This window comes from Macrosteles quadrilineatus, unplaced genomic scaffold (assembly GCF_028750875.1).
Source record: "Macrosteles quadrilineatus isolate MER2022 unplaced genomic scaffold, UCM_ALF_1.0 Scaffold_2__2_contigs__length_208266976, whole genome shotgun sequence".
NCBI lineage: Eukaryota > Metazoa > Arthropoda > Insecta > Hemiptera > Cicadellidae > Macrosteles > Macrosteles quadrilineatus.
This window is the reverse complement of record NW_026542595.1, coordinates 159,107,716-159,123,078: the sequence shown is the minus strand read 5'-3', so window position 1 is coordinate 159,123,078 and position 15,363 is coordinate 159,107,716. Positions and strand designations below refer to the sequence as shown.

Here is a 15,363-nt window from a genome sequence, read left to right as displayed (position 1 = left end):
TATTAATCCTCTTTAAAAATTTTTCCTCGGCCAAAATCGGGCTACTCCAACCCAACATAAGCCGGCTCGAGCTAACCCAAAACCATACTAAACGGAACTAAATTTTTGAAAGTGGATCTCCTTGGTCCCCCACACTCATTCATCTACTCCACTTCTCCAAGTGGAGCTACGCCCAAGGCAGGTGTAAGGTACGAAGTCTTCCGAGAGAGAGTTGAACGCCCGGTAACACCGAAGTCCCCTAGCGCTGGACGTGGTTGTGGCACTGACGCATTTCTTCTTCGTTTCTTGGTCACGGCCAACTTTCTTCCTCCCCCCCCCCCCCCCCCCCAGGACGGTAACTTGCGGGCAGCTAGCAGTGGCAGAAGCTTGGCCGCGGTCGGTGGAAGTGTTTGTGCCAGTGTGTTGTGTTGCCATGGATATCGACGTGTTGTATACAGTGCGCGAGTTGGGCTAGTGTGTTATGAGCCGTGTCACTGTGAGTTCAAAAAATGGATATACGATTGTTTATATTGGTATGTATCTTTTGTTGGGCATTGTTAAGAACATTTTGTTGAAATAAACACACAGATTTTTATTGAGTTTATATTGTGATTATTATCGAGGATTAACGTTTCGATTCACTGGTTGGAAAAATACCCCCACCACAGCAACTAAGTGAATTTTAGTTTGACTGATTGGATTTTTGCTCAAATATTCCTTAAACAAATTTTATTTATACCTTATTTTCATCACATACGGTTTAACGGATACTTAGGTTTGCTACCAATAAATGGGTACCTATAAAATAAATAAATATTTCAATCTTTTTCAAAATATAAACATTAAAGCAAACCACAATTGTAGAAAATTTCTGTCAATAATATACATTTTTCATTATCTCAGTATCCTTTGTAGTAATGACAAAGCTTCAATGGTCACAATTATTTGTTTTTTACCTGTAAAATGTACGACGGTTGTTATGAAAATGAGATATAACAATTTTTTTTAACTTCAAACCCCTATAAAACGCCGTTCCTATACCCGATCCTGATAGTTAGCGAACTGAATCAAGTTTATCAAGCTGTACACATTGATGTCAAATTTAATAAGGTCGTACCAAAATTATTTGAGCTATCACGTTCACGGACATACATAAACCATTTTTCTAAAAATTGTGTTTTATATCCTGGAGTCATCAAAATGGAAGCAAAGTGGTAAATAAATCGGTCTAGAGTGTAGGTCTTGCCGTGCCATCTACGGTTTTGCAGTGCCACCCAGAGTACCACCTACAGTAATAGCTTATCACCTTAAAAAAACCCCTTTTAAAGAATTGAGACTTCACACCATATAGGCACACGACATATAGGTAAGGAGAGTCAACGATTGTGCCAAAGTCACTGTTGTTATGGCACTGTCGTTCAAAACATAGGTTAAATGTAAGAAAGGGCCACATGACTCTAACTTTGCTTGTTTCAATACACAATTATTACATTTAATTTTAATATCCATGTAAAAAAATATATTTATAAAATTCTTGGCCCAGTCTCATATAACCATCGAGATGGACTGTTCATCACATGATAAGTGCTAACTCAATGCTTTGCCTAATTATACTACTTAATGTGACCTATTTAAATTTAATAAAATTACTGTAATTAGTTTTTAACGTGTCACCAAAAACATAGAATGCACCAAATGCATAGAAAAGAAAAACAAACTATCATTAAAAATACCCCCGCCACAGCAAACCTGCAGACTAAGTGAATTTCCATTTACCTGCTTTGATTTTCAATTACATCTATTTCAATAACATTAGGTTTAACGAGTCTCTAGGTTTGCTGCTACAGGGAGGGTATGTTAGTATAAATGAAATAGATTTGCCGAGTTTGATCAAAATGAATACATAAACAAGCAAATTACAACAGTTTATTTATTCTCCATAATAATAACATGGGAATTTTAAATTTTCAATTGTTTTCATTTCATCCGTAACCAATACAAAAACACTTCAATATTAAAAATACATTGAACCTAAACTACATAAATAAGCGGCGCTTTGTAAAATAATTTTGCTAAATAGATAGGGCTACAGCTCAATAGTAAGCAAATTGAGTAAGCTAACCTATATTTAACATAAGCTATTGGTTGTACAAATAATAAATTATGGCTATGTGTCTATGTACATCATGTTAAATGTGGTTATGTGTTGCTACAAAGTTATTCTTTCTTAGGTAAATATGGAACTTTTACAAATGTATCTCATGGTTCTTCAGTCCGATACGAATATTTCAGCAACAAAAATTTATTTATTCAAAACTGTATCATGTGGAAATGATTTTGATATTATACAAAATTAATTTTAAAGAAATTTACAGTAGCACATTTTATAAACAGATAAAATATGAAGTGGTTCAGGTAACGAAGTAAAAAAAAGATTAAATATGGGAAATAATTCATGTAGGCTATAAGCCACAATTAATTGTTGTAGGAAAAGGTTACTGAAACAATATTCTAAAAGTACCGACCTGTGGGGATGGAGCTTAGAGGGTGGGGGCTTTAAAGGTCTATTATTAGGGATTTTGTAAATAGCTAAAAAATATAGCCTCCAAAAAATATTGTCATAAGTAAGGAGTTTTCTACCAAAAAGTGTTTAAGCACATTTTTGCTATGACTAATTATGGAGGTAAAAATACTTAGACAAATATACTAATGTCGGTCGATACCTTTAGTATACATGTATTATGGTATACTAAGGTATGAGAGCTTAAACATGAATTATTTCCACTATTTTATCTTATTTTGTTTGTATAGGTAAAACTAAGTGTCGTATTTTGTATGTACTTAAAATTATCCTATATTACACAACCAAATTACAAACATAAGCGTCCGTTTAGTGGTATGGTGGAACGTACAACGGTGACTATAACAAGTTCATTACAGGTACCGGTTCCTCTTCGTCGTGCTCATGCGCATTCCTCAAACAGCTCCCAACAAAACATTCTACATGCACCGGAAATTGGACTGGTTTCAAGAAGTTGGTAAAACCATTACAATATTTTACTTCAATTACTAATTCATATTGCATTTCTTGTAAATCTAACCAAAAAGATTTACCAAGCCTGCAAAACATATAGTAGTGAAATAATTCAAATACAGACTATTATATTCATCAATAAAGTATTTATTTAGTTTATATACAATTCTACTATTAACGATTTGGGCTTTAGTGGGCTTTACCACTGTTTAATATTTCTAAAAATAACTAAATATTTTTTTCATTTTACAAAACACATATATGAATAAAAGTATGTAAAATTATGATTAAAGTATACATTATATCAAGTTAGTAAGTAAAGTAAAGCAGCATTATATTTATTGAAAATACCAATTTCTTAGACTTTATGTTACTCACAAAACCTCATAGCTTAAAGACTTATTGACCCCTTTTCCTTCCTTTTAAAATGATAACACATCATACATAAACAGTTTATAAATGTTAAAGATAGTCACAGTAATAAGTGATAATTATTTGTGTATTGTTCTATAACCTTGTCTACAGTAATATACAGGTAAAGAGTACATGTTAAGGTATTTGACAATCATTTACCCGTTTTATAGAATTCTGAACACTCAGTAAACTGTTAAAGGGTTACAAAATTGAAATCATTCTGCTTTTGTTCAGCTATAGAAAACTAACGTAACATTTCGAACTACTAAATAACACCTATATTTTATAATAAGATCAAACCGGACCCGATGGTTATCAAACCACCATTTCATTCCCCTTTTCAACTATCCATGTATTTACTCTCAATGATAATACTTGTGTCATAAAATTATACATTCAGGTATAAATTCTTGACAAAACGTTTGAACAGAAAGATATTTAATAACAGACCATATTTAAAAAGGGTACAATGACTTGGTCTTAATTTACATATAATAAAATACAATTACCGTTTAAGTTATGAAATAGTGTCTAGGATCTAAAAATATAAATATTTAATAAATATCATTAAAATGTCTTCACGCCTATTTTCTTTGGTGGTTTGAGAAATTAATTTTTAACAGAAACAAAATTCGAACAAAATACTATACATAAAAATATTAGGTGAATTACTTTACTAACGACATGCTAGGTAATGTACTTACGAATGTATAACAACTTAAGGTCAACATTTTTAATCATAAACTATAATGTTTAGGATTATACGTGTACTTTTTATATTGAGTAAAGTTGTATCGTTGAATTGATTCTGGATTTCAAATTTCAATATTAAGTCTTGCTACATAACATTTAACTTACGTCTCAGTATTACACCTTTCATTATACGTAATATATTTTACATTCCCTAGAAGTTCACATTCCTTTCTAATGTCACCGAAATTTGAGGGTAAAGTCTTTAACTAAATAATAAGTCGGGACAGCAAGTGCTGGTGTAAAATAAAGTTTTCTTTCATTAACAAACCTTTTAAGCGTGCCAAACTGAAAACAACGACAAATTCTGTCCTAGCAAGATAAACTATACCTTATGTTCATATCAATTATCATCGTAAACGAAAAAAGTAACTTCAGAAGTAGCATCATGGAATAAATAAAGACTACTGTCAACTGTGTTGTTGTATCATCGTAACACAGGTAATATGTATTGTAACCCCCCCCCCCCAAAAAAAAATCCAGAAAAACCAAATGTAATTCCTAATTGAAACTTTGCATAGTTTTTCGTGTTAGGTGTTAAACTAAGGTCTGATACTTCAAAAGTTTTAACCAACATTATTACGCACAGAATACGAAGTAAATATTTAAAAAAAATCCATTAGAAAACTGGCACACGCAGTGCACGGTAATGGCAATACTAATTGCTTGTAAATAAATCACCAATCACCAATAGTCATAAGTCATAAGTCATAAGTCGTTTATTCAGCAAAATTAACATAAAATGCATTAGCTACGTCAACAAAACAAAATAAAATCAAGTATCATAGACAAATTAGTCGAAATTAAACAATTTATTTACCCAACATTAGGATAGGATAACATAGGATTATAACACGCTCGAAATGCTAATTCAACTACCGTAACTTTGAGAAAAGAACTTTCATTTACTGTTTCATATCGATGAGTTGTGAATAAATAAGATAAACAAAATATTTTAGACTGATTTCTACTTCCTCGTTTATGGGTTGCATTGCAATAGACATAAGTCCAAAAAGAGTAAGTGATACAAGAGGAAAATACTTGCGCCTACATATCAGTTGATTCACCAGACGCTCACCCCTGTATATAAGTTAGCTTCAGCAAAAATGCAGGAGTCCGCACATAAACGTACTAGTTCGTTTCATATACAGAACATATAGATTTCGTGGAATCTTACATGCAAAAATGCCGATTTATTTTTTTGATTGGTGATAGTACAAATAAATTCTGACAACCATTGTTACCAAAACAATTATTAGTTTGGTGCCATTTTTTAGGTTAATGTGGTCTGTACCCAGTTGTAAAAGGCTCTTTAAAGCTATTGAGGATATAGATTAAAACATTTCTAAATACCACACTGCATACATTCTATATTCAATGGTATCGTGTAAGATTATTAATCCAATGTCTAAAATTATATACTTATGGATATTAAGTAATGGAATTATGTTTATTTTACGGAATGTAGTTTATAAATCGCTCACCCATCACATAGTTGCACATAAAGGCAATCTTAACCTTACACTTGGTTTTGAAAAGTTAATAGTCAAAGGTATTACATATTAAAGAGATTATACCGTAGACACTACTCACTTTAATCTGTGAAAATACATTAATTTATTAATTTGTATTATATTTATACAATGATTTATTTCAATCATCTGTGTGTCAGGGAAACAATCACATTTAAGCTTTTCTTTGGAACTCGGTAAGCACTTTTTAGTCTCCATTTACAGTTTATAAACAAGTTTTATAAACCTAAATCCACTAAAAAGGCCAAAATAAAATAAGTACAACAATTCTAGAATAATCGAAGATGTATATTTGTTAGCAACTATGTTCAAGCAACTGTAGATACACCACTTAACGATTTCACCCCTTTACATACGTTAGTATGAAAATTGAATTTTAGTCAATAAAAGGTCAATGAACCAGCTTTGTTAGGTTAAACTTTTATATTTTGATCTTTTAAAAATTGTCTACCACTTTTGCTTCTATGCTTGTGTACTGTACAACGATAAAAGCAAAGTGGATGTAAATAGTTTGAAATATATACTTTTTATTAGTTATAATCTAGCAATCTCTCATGGAAATACCATGTCAATCTGTAGACAATTCCAACTTTGAACCTTTACAGCAGAATAACCATAAATAAATAGTTAAAATGTAAAATAATAGCAAATAAAAAACGGCATGCTTTACTTACGAATGATTTAGTATTAATGTACTTAAAACAACCTATTTAGCTTGATACTGTTGCTGAAAATGTAGCAATTATTTTAAAGTTAATGTTATACTGTTCCATATTATTTTGATCAATACTAAGTAAAAATAATCTCACATTTTAAAATAACTTAACCATTAATTTATACACTATGTGGCACACGAAAATGGAAATTTGAACTAATACAAATGTATTAAAATTTAAACTCTAGTGACTAGAGTTGAAAATTTTGAATTTTGAACAACTGTCATTTTTTACTCAGGCATTCTTTTGAGCTTGAATTTACGGCATCGTAATCTAAAAGTGAAGACCTTTAATTTGATGTGCATATCGACCTATTCTTACGTTAACAATTTTCTTCCGATTCCTAGGGCTGTGCCCCCTGAGGAGAAAGCGTATAATGGCAATGTAAATTAAATGAATCTTTGAACAACTGTCATTTTGCGCAGGATCAACCTTTTGAAGTGCGGTTTGCGGCATTGTATTCTACTAAAAAAAGACCTTTAATTTGATGTGCATATTGACCTATGCTTCCATTTAAGATTTTCTCCCGACTCCTTGTGGGCCGTCCCCCTGAAGAGTTATTGGATCACTGAATATGTGTTAAAATAGAGTTTTATGCCCTGTAACTTTGTACCAAGTATTGTAGCTCTATCTGCATTATTTTTTTTTTAATATTTAACTGTCCAGGGACTTTTTTACCACCCTGTATACTTTCTCATAATAGCTTGTCAACAACCTTTCCTTTGTCACGGGTAAGCGGTGGTAGTAGGCTAATTATGATATTTCTGATATTTCATAAGGAAAGTCACACAAGTTGATAGCTTTTGAATGGTAATTTTTAAAGCAATGGAGGGGTTGTAGGCTACTACTTTGTTTTGAATAAATTATAAGGATCACAACATACAGTAATAGTTTTAATCAAAACCGGCTTTTAATCCAATTTTTATCTTATTTGATGGTTTTTATAAAAAAATAATATAATTTGCAATTAATTTTGAACAGTAATTTTTAGAGCAATCGGAGTTGTACGATTTTGTTTAGAATTGAAAGGTCTATAAAATACCAAATTTGTATCACAATCGTTCAGGCCATTTTTGAGAAAGTATCTTTTTTTAGTGAATTTCCCATATAGGGAATATTAGCGAATTTCCCATATAGGGAATAAGCTATTACTGTACCGTAGTACTCATGGTAAGACCTGGACGCGGGACCGATTTTTTTTCGTTTTGAGGTCCCTAGAGGCCAAAAACACCATCCGTTCAAATTCATATATATATATTTATACATTTAAATGTTTAAACTATTTTTAACTCTAACTTTTTAGTTTAACTCTATTTTAACACATATGTCCGTTAGCACAATAACTCGAGCAAAAATGATCCGATTTTGATGAAATTTGGTACAAACGTGTAAACCTACGTTTATTCGAACGAGTTCACAATCCAGCATGATCGGACCATGGGAACGGGGGTTTACGGGGGGTTTTATGGGGTAAAAATAGGTTTTTCCCATTTTTGACCCAAAAAACATAAAATTTAGCAATTTCTTTCCAAATCATTTTGTAGAGCTTAAAAAACAAATAATTTAGTATATTGAAGCGTTATTATGCGCCTAATGGTTACGGAGAAAATTCCAAAAAATTGTAAATTTAAAATTCCCATGTTATTCTTATGGAGAATAGGTAAACTGTTGTAGTTTGCTTATTTATGAACATATTTTGATCAAATTTGGAAAATGTTTTTATTTCTTACTAACTATTAACATTTTACAAAAAAAAAAACAGTTTTACCCTCCCTGATGCAGCAAACCTAAGTACTTGTTAAACTAATTCTATTTAAATCAAGAATAAATTTTATATTTTTAAGTAGACATTTCAGTGTAAATCCAATCAGTCAAATGGAAATTCGCTTAGTCTGCAGGTTTGCTGCGGCGGGGGTATTGTTATTTTATAGGTTTATTGAGTAAATCACCAAATTAAAATTTCCAAAAAGATCTTGAGATAACAATGATTAGTACCTACAAACCAAATTTCATAAAAATCGGACTACAGGAGTAGTCTGTAGCTCTGTACACATTTACACATAGAGACAGACATCACTTCGAAAACCTCTTTTTTGTTAAGGGGGACTTTTACCACAGACAATAATAATACTTTACCATATACTATGTATATAAGGTGAAAACTAGTACAATTACTTGCTTAGCTATAATGTAATGCTTAAAGTGAGTATATTTAAAAAATCATTTAATGTAATTCGTCTCAACATTTATGTGTGCTAGCTAAATAAAACCTTTTCATAGAATGTTGACATTAAATCCATAATTTTTGTGGTTGCGTATTCTCTCTTAAAATATGCCCTGTAGTTCAGGAAGAATTATGTCAATTTATATTCAATTGAGAACATGTCACATGTCCAAAATTTTAACGAGGGAATCCTTAATTGGCTAGTGAAAAGCAATGTGTGCAGCAAATATCAATTGAGAAACAAACAACTATGTGTCATCGCAAAATGAAAAAGTCTAAGCAATAAAATTCTTCCCTTGATGCACTTAACTATTTCATTATGATCTCAACAGCCACACTGAGAGTTGGTACAACTAACTGCAGCGACCACCATAGCTGAGTGTGCTTTTGTTCCGTTCATCTCCACCTCAATTTCCCTATGTTGACAATGTTGCCTTACAACGAACCATTTATACAGTGCAGGGGATCCTCGTATTTATTTAATTTTACAAGATGAGATGATTAAAGCAACTGATAACTTGTAAACCAAGTGGGTTCTCATGTTTATCTTGTAATTTAAAGGCTGTCATGTGACCTGACGACAAAGTAATTTGTTGACCAAATAGTAGGCTCCCCAATTAAAAAATTAAATTCAAAATAATCTAATTTTAATACTTTCTCTCTGCGTTCAAGAGCAAAGCTCATTTTGCAGGCTTGAGACTGCCAGTGGCCGCATTAAAAGTATTGACCCTCAAAGCCCCAGAGGGAGGGGAGTTTAGGAGGTTGAATACGAGAAGGTTAAAAATACGGACAAAATCAGAAGGCAGAAAATGACATGAGGTAGAAGGGGGTGAGAAGTAAAGAAATCAGGAAAGTTGCATGAAGCGATTGGTCGACTTGAGGAAGGATACAAAGATTAGTCTATGGGATATATGTGAAAGATAGTAAAGAGGTTAAGAATCAGAATGGTAAGTTAGGAGTAGAGGTACGGTCAGAAGCGTAAAGGCAGAATAATAACTGATATGTACGTAAGCAGATAGATATAGGAATTTGTTTGGGAAGAATAGTGGACCAAGTGATTATTTTGCAAAGACCGAGGGAAGGTCATGGTGGAAGACTTTAGTCGCTTCCATCATGATGTAGAGGTGACCTGGGGCCGAGAGTCTAGAATGTTTCAAATTTGAGATAAGATTTGATTCTGCTTCCACAAAATAAACCTTTTCTCGCATTTGAAATATTCATAATGAAATTTGTTTCTAGGTAACGCATAGAATTTACAATTACATGAAGTTAAATCACCTGTTTTCAGTTGCTAAGGAATGTTTTACTTAGTAAGCTTGTAATTATTTGGTGTTTGAAAAGACACATTTTACATTATAGCCTACAAGTGACTTATTTTATTTTGGGTAAAATTACAGGAATTTTAAACCAAAAAGCTAGGTAATGCAGTTCTATTGAGTTTAACCTGTGTAAAATTAGCTGCAAAGAGAAAATAGCTAGCTTTTCTTATGTATTTCTTCAATCCTAATTCACGTTGATTACTAAAAATGCAATAAATGTTAAATTATTTTGTACTCAAAAGACTACTACAACTACAGCATACAAATTACAAAAAAAATACAAGGAATAACCTAAGCTTAGGCAATTTAGAAAACCAACATTGGCATATTTTCTTCTTGAAACATTAGTTATTTTGTGTAACAGTTTGTTTACTAATCATTCTCAGGGCACTGGGTTAATAAGTGAATTTAGACCACTCAACAAAGGTATTTTTTGTATGCTTAACTTTTAATTTTGTTGATTTCTTTGTAATTGTATGTTTAAATATTTTTAAATTATTTGTTTCTAAAAACGGACCAACCTTACAAATTAAAATTAAATAACCTTAACCAATGTGATACATATGCATCCCAAATTTCAAATATCTAAGTAAAACTGTACAAAAATTACTGAGTAATTTGTGGAAAACAGATATTTAGATACACCCATAACCAAGTGGGAGAAATGTAACTCATACCACAGCAACTGATTGATCTTATCCATATTTACCACTCTAACCACTCTAAAATGCTTGGTTGAGGGACATCTGCGTACGGTAATCTTTGGTGCAACCATCCTTTTCTGCAACACATGAAATAAGGATTTCTATAATAATACATTTAGAAGAAATGGTTACCTCCCATCCAGATAAAATCAAAACCACCTTTTTTCCAACACATCTTAAGAATTGTGTATTTTCTTTTAAAGACACTCATTTAGCAACAAGGTGAAAGGGCTGGATCTGTTAGTCGTGTCATAAATAGCTCTCTTGCCAAAGAATTTGGTAAAATGCATTTAGATAGTACGCTACCTTAAATTAGAACTTTATAGGTAGTCCACAAAGAAGTAAGGTACAGAGGGAACATTTAATGGTACACTCAAGTAGTGTCTAGAACTAGTGCTGGTGTCTAGGGCAAAGTCACTGCCCACCTCGCCCTCATGTCTACAACACTCACGGTGGATGAAGACCCTGTGCCCTGTGCGATAGGATAGGAATATCTGAAGGATTAGCAAACTGGGGCTGTTCTAGCTATTAAAATAACTTTTGTAATAATAACATGACTGTGGCTATGCTTCAGACATGCACTGTGTGGTTGGCACACCTGGCTACAGTGAGCTCTGAGGGGGTGGTTGGGGTGGGAGAGGTAGAAGATGTCCTGCCAGACTTCCCCTTGGACGATCCTGGAGGAGCCACAGACAGGATAGACACTGAGGCACAAGGTCCAGCACTGAATGAGTAAGTACTCAAATCGCTTAAGGTGCATTATAAAAAGTACTTCTTGAATATTTAGTAAATGTAAAATAAACTCATCTGAAAACTCTATTAGTATTCCTCAAATCTTGCATAAATAATATCTGGGGATTAAAAAAATGATTTTAGCTTAGTGGTGGAGGTTTTTTGAGATGCATGAATACCACCTCCTTTTTAAGTGTTTATGTTGTAAATTGATGAAATTTGTATATAGCTCCTAGCCATAAAGGAGTTTTTTTCATCCCATACTGCTAATGATCAACTGCTTCCTTTGGTTGCAAATAAACACTTAGTCATAGAGAAGTATTTTTGTGATTTTAGTAATAAAAGGGTATTGTCACCACTGTTACATGTAAATGTTGACACAATATACAGGGCTAGGCAAAAGCCTGGAACCCCCCAGTTAACTTTTTAACGCGTTGCAGTAGGAAGACCAAACTCGGTACATATTTACAACATAAGAAATTGCACATTTTCATTAAAGTTACAACTTTGCCCCATCCCCCAAAATAGGGTATTTTGGGGGCAGCCCCAAATTTTCAAAAGTAAACACCTATCATGCGACCCTTAATTTTAAAGGGCTTCTCAAGACAAATTCAGTGGCGCAAACTAGAGGTCAATATCACACCCTTAATCAAAATGGCAGTCATTTTTAAATATCCCCTATTAACTTTTTAACAGATTATAGCAGGAAAACTAAACTCAGCATACCTTTATAAAAATAGAGAACTCACCTTTTGATCAGCATTAAAATAATTACAATTTTAAAGTTAACTGGAGGTGTCCAGACTTTATCTTATTTGTTCATCTTAAATCATTAAAATGGCTGCCATTTTGATTAGGGGTGTGATATTGACCTCTAGTTTGCGCAATTCGATTCCTCTTGACAACCCATTTAAAATGAGGGGTCACATGATAGGTGTTTACTTTTGAAAATTTGGGGCTGCCCCAAAATACCCCATTTTAGGGGCTGGGGCAAAGTTGTAACTTTGATGAAAAAGTGCAATTTCTTATGTTGTAAATATGTGCCAAGTTTGGTTTTCCTACTGCAACGCGTTAAAAAGTTAACTGGGGGGTTCCAGGCTTTTGCCTAACCCTGTAGTAGACAAGAGGTTTAGTAAAAGGGTACACGTAGGGTCTTCTAAAGAGGCTATTAAATTGAGACTGTAGTGAAGGATAAGTTGAGAGAAAGACTTTTTGAAATAAACTGATGGGATTGAGCCAAATGATAACAAATTGTGTGCGATTAGCACAGGAGCGTCTGCAACAATACATCCATGGTGTACACTGACAGTATGTTACAGACTGGAGGACATAGACCTGTCAGAGCTGCAGGCTACAGAAGGCAGCCGACAGGAGCTGTTGAGGAAGGTGATGGCAGCAGCCATGTCCAAGCCTGGTGCACGCCAGCGACTAGCACAGGTAGGCCTACAATATTTCAAAGCCAGTGGCATTTTGTAATCGAAGTGCTTGATTTGTAAAAGATGAGGTGCCGGATTTGTAACCTATTTAATGTGATTTTATACATATTTATGTACCTTTATGCCAATATTTGTATCTTCCCGCATGAGAAGTACCGGAACTGCATTCCACCGCAATCTGAGGCTAATCGAGCACTGGTAATACTGTATAGATCAATAAGCGCTTTTAATCAAAAGTGGTTCAAACCCCTCAAAATCTTTCTCCACCAAGGTCGGAGAATATGCTAACCAATAAACTTGCTACCCCAAGAATGGTAATGGCTCTTGCTATTCTATTTTAATAAGTAATCAATTCTAGATCAATTCCAGGGAAGGAGTTCCATCAACTTATGGCAAAATAAAAGAAGAACTTTGGTATTGCTCGTAAAATGTAGAATAGGAGGTGGTTTAAAATTTACCACGTACCTTGTTTTATCCTCTTATTGATCTTGATTATTTAGCCCAAAAACAAGGTGTACATAAAGTCCAGTACATGTTTAATATGTTCTGAACGATAACAGGTAAATCAATACAGTAAGATTTTGTACATCAAGTATATCCGTTTCCTGATATATCGTGGGGACGTCCCATGTCCCCACGATATATCAGGACCCATGAGGAGTCAGAAGGAAATCTTGGAATGTAAGCATAGTTTGATATGAACATAAAATGAAAGGTCTTTGTTATACTATGAGATGCTATGAGTGGCTCATTCAATTATATTGGATTTTGATGATAAATTATGGGAACATCTCATCCTTAAATAAAGATGGGATATCTGCTTCAGTATTCCAAAGCCAATTACTTAATCAATATTTAAACCAATCTCTCTGCCCCAGGTGATGCCTATCCTAAGGACCATGTCAGCGACGCAGCGTCTCGCGTTGGCAGGCCTGGTTACCAGTCAGCTGATGGCTCCTCCTGGCTCCCCTCCTCCACCTCCTCTGGTCAACAACACCAACTCCAACGTCACCGACGACCTCATGATCCCCATCAGCATGGATATCGCAGCCATGTTCCGGGGGCTGGGAAGAGACGCTAACGCTGCTAGGAGTACACTGTTTAGAGGAGATGTAAGTTGTATTGGAATAGCTTAGTGTAGAATCACGGGGGAGGAAAATAAAAATAAAAAGGTTCTAATGTTCTAATGGTCTGTTGTGAAATTTCCTGCTGAATTGATTATCGGGATACACATTATAATTAGAAATTACTACATGCAAAGAACAACAGAAACTATTTGCATACACAAAATTGTATAAATGTTCATTTATTTGTTTACTAAGATAAAGTGATCAAGAGTTTTTAGATACTTGGTTTGAAATAAGCTTGAAATGCCTCACAAACATTATCACAATGTATCACAATGCACAAAATACATTGCTGATGCTGATACAAATATTAAATTCCATCTTATATGCAGGTTGTAGAGAAAATAAGGATAACAGTTTAAAGGATAATGTTGAAGAGTTGGTATCAACATTTCTATTTCAGGACATTCCATCTTTTAACCATATTTTAACATTTCATCTTATATGCAGGTTGTAGAGAAAATAAGGATAACAGTTCAAAGGATAAAGTTGAAGAGTTGGTATAGCAACATTTCTATTTAGATTGTTCGATTGTTGTAACTATATCCTAGAAATTTATGATTAGCCATTTCCACGCAAATAATTTCAATTAAACTATATAGGCTACTTAAAACAAATATTACTACTTTGATTTAATTTGATGAATGGATTGATGAATTAATGTTGCATCTTTACTCTCAAACAGCCTTTGAATACCACCTTCCAAGGCTGTTTGAGAGTAAGGATGTAGTTACAACTGAGGATTATGGATTTCAAATTCATGCATAAAAATCTATACAAAACATTCTTATTTCTAACAAAAATAAAACTACAAACAATAAAATAACTAGTAAAAATTTCAATTATATTTCAGCTTTACAAGAGGCATCCTCCCTATAGAAGAAGGCCTGTACAGACACTGAACAGGCGAAACACTGAAGTTCCTGATGATGGTTAGTAATCTATTTTACGAGGGCTGTCTATAAATTAATAGGTCACCAAGCTAACATTGCAACAAAGCAAGCTAGGGGAAGCTAGTACAAATCTGAAACCAGTATTTTATTGGTTACTACATCCACTATGATTCTAGTTGGGTTTGGGTAACAACCATATGTGAGGGTTTAGTAAGGTTTAGTCTCCTCATAGTCACCAAAATGATGTGAGGGATGATGAAATGTGTTCGGTGATTATCTTTGTTATAAAGGTATCAATTTGTGTAGAGTCCTCAGTTAATTGACAGACGTGAATAAAAAAAGTGTTTGAAAGTAGAAAAGTTTGTAATGTGTGGCGGAAAATTGGAGATGATTGGAAATCTTTTCCACTTGCACAGTGTTTAAGGAGTTTCGCGCTTTGTAATCCAAGTTCATCCATTCTTCATTCACGTTTGAATTTTCTTATGTGCATCGTGATGTGACTG

At 33.5% G+C, this 15,363-nt stretch overlaps 1 protein-coding gene across 1 annotated transcript in view; it reads left to right on the top strand.

Annotated features, from left to right (window-relative positions):
• Nucleotides 1–369: 369 nt before the first annotated feature.
• Nucleotides 370–15,363, top strand: part of LOC128985070 (uncharacterized) — a 35,539-nt gene continuing 20,545 nt past the window's right edge. The window contains exons 1-5 of the mRNA XM_054404443.1: nucleotides 370–512; nucleotides 11,247–11,404; nucleotides 12,724–12,841; nucleotides 13,719–13,952; nucleotides 14,821–14,899. Of these exons, the coding sequence (XP_054260418.1) occupies nucleotides 489–512; nucleotides 11,247–11,404; nucleotides 12,724–12,841; nucleotides 13,719–13,952; nucleotides 14,821–14,899 (613 nt within the window). The 5' untranslated portion in view covers nucleotides 370–488. The remainder of the gene's footprint in view (nucleotides 513–11,246; nucleotides 11,405–12,723; nucleotides 12,842–13,718; nucleotides 13,953–14,820; nucleotides 14,900–15,363) is intronic.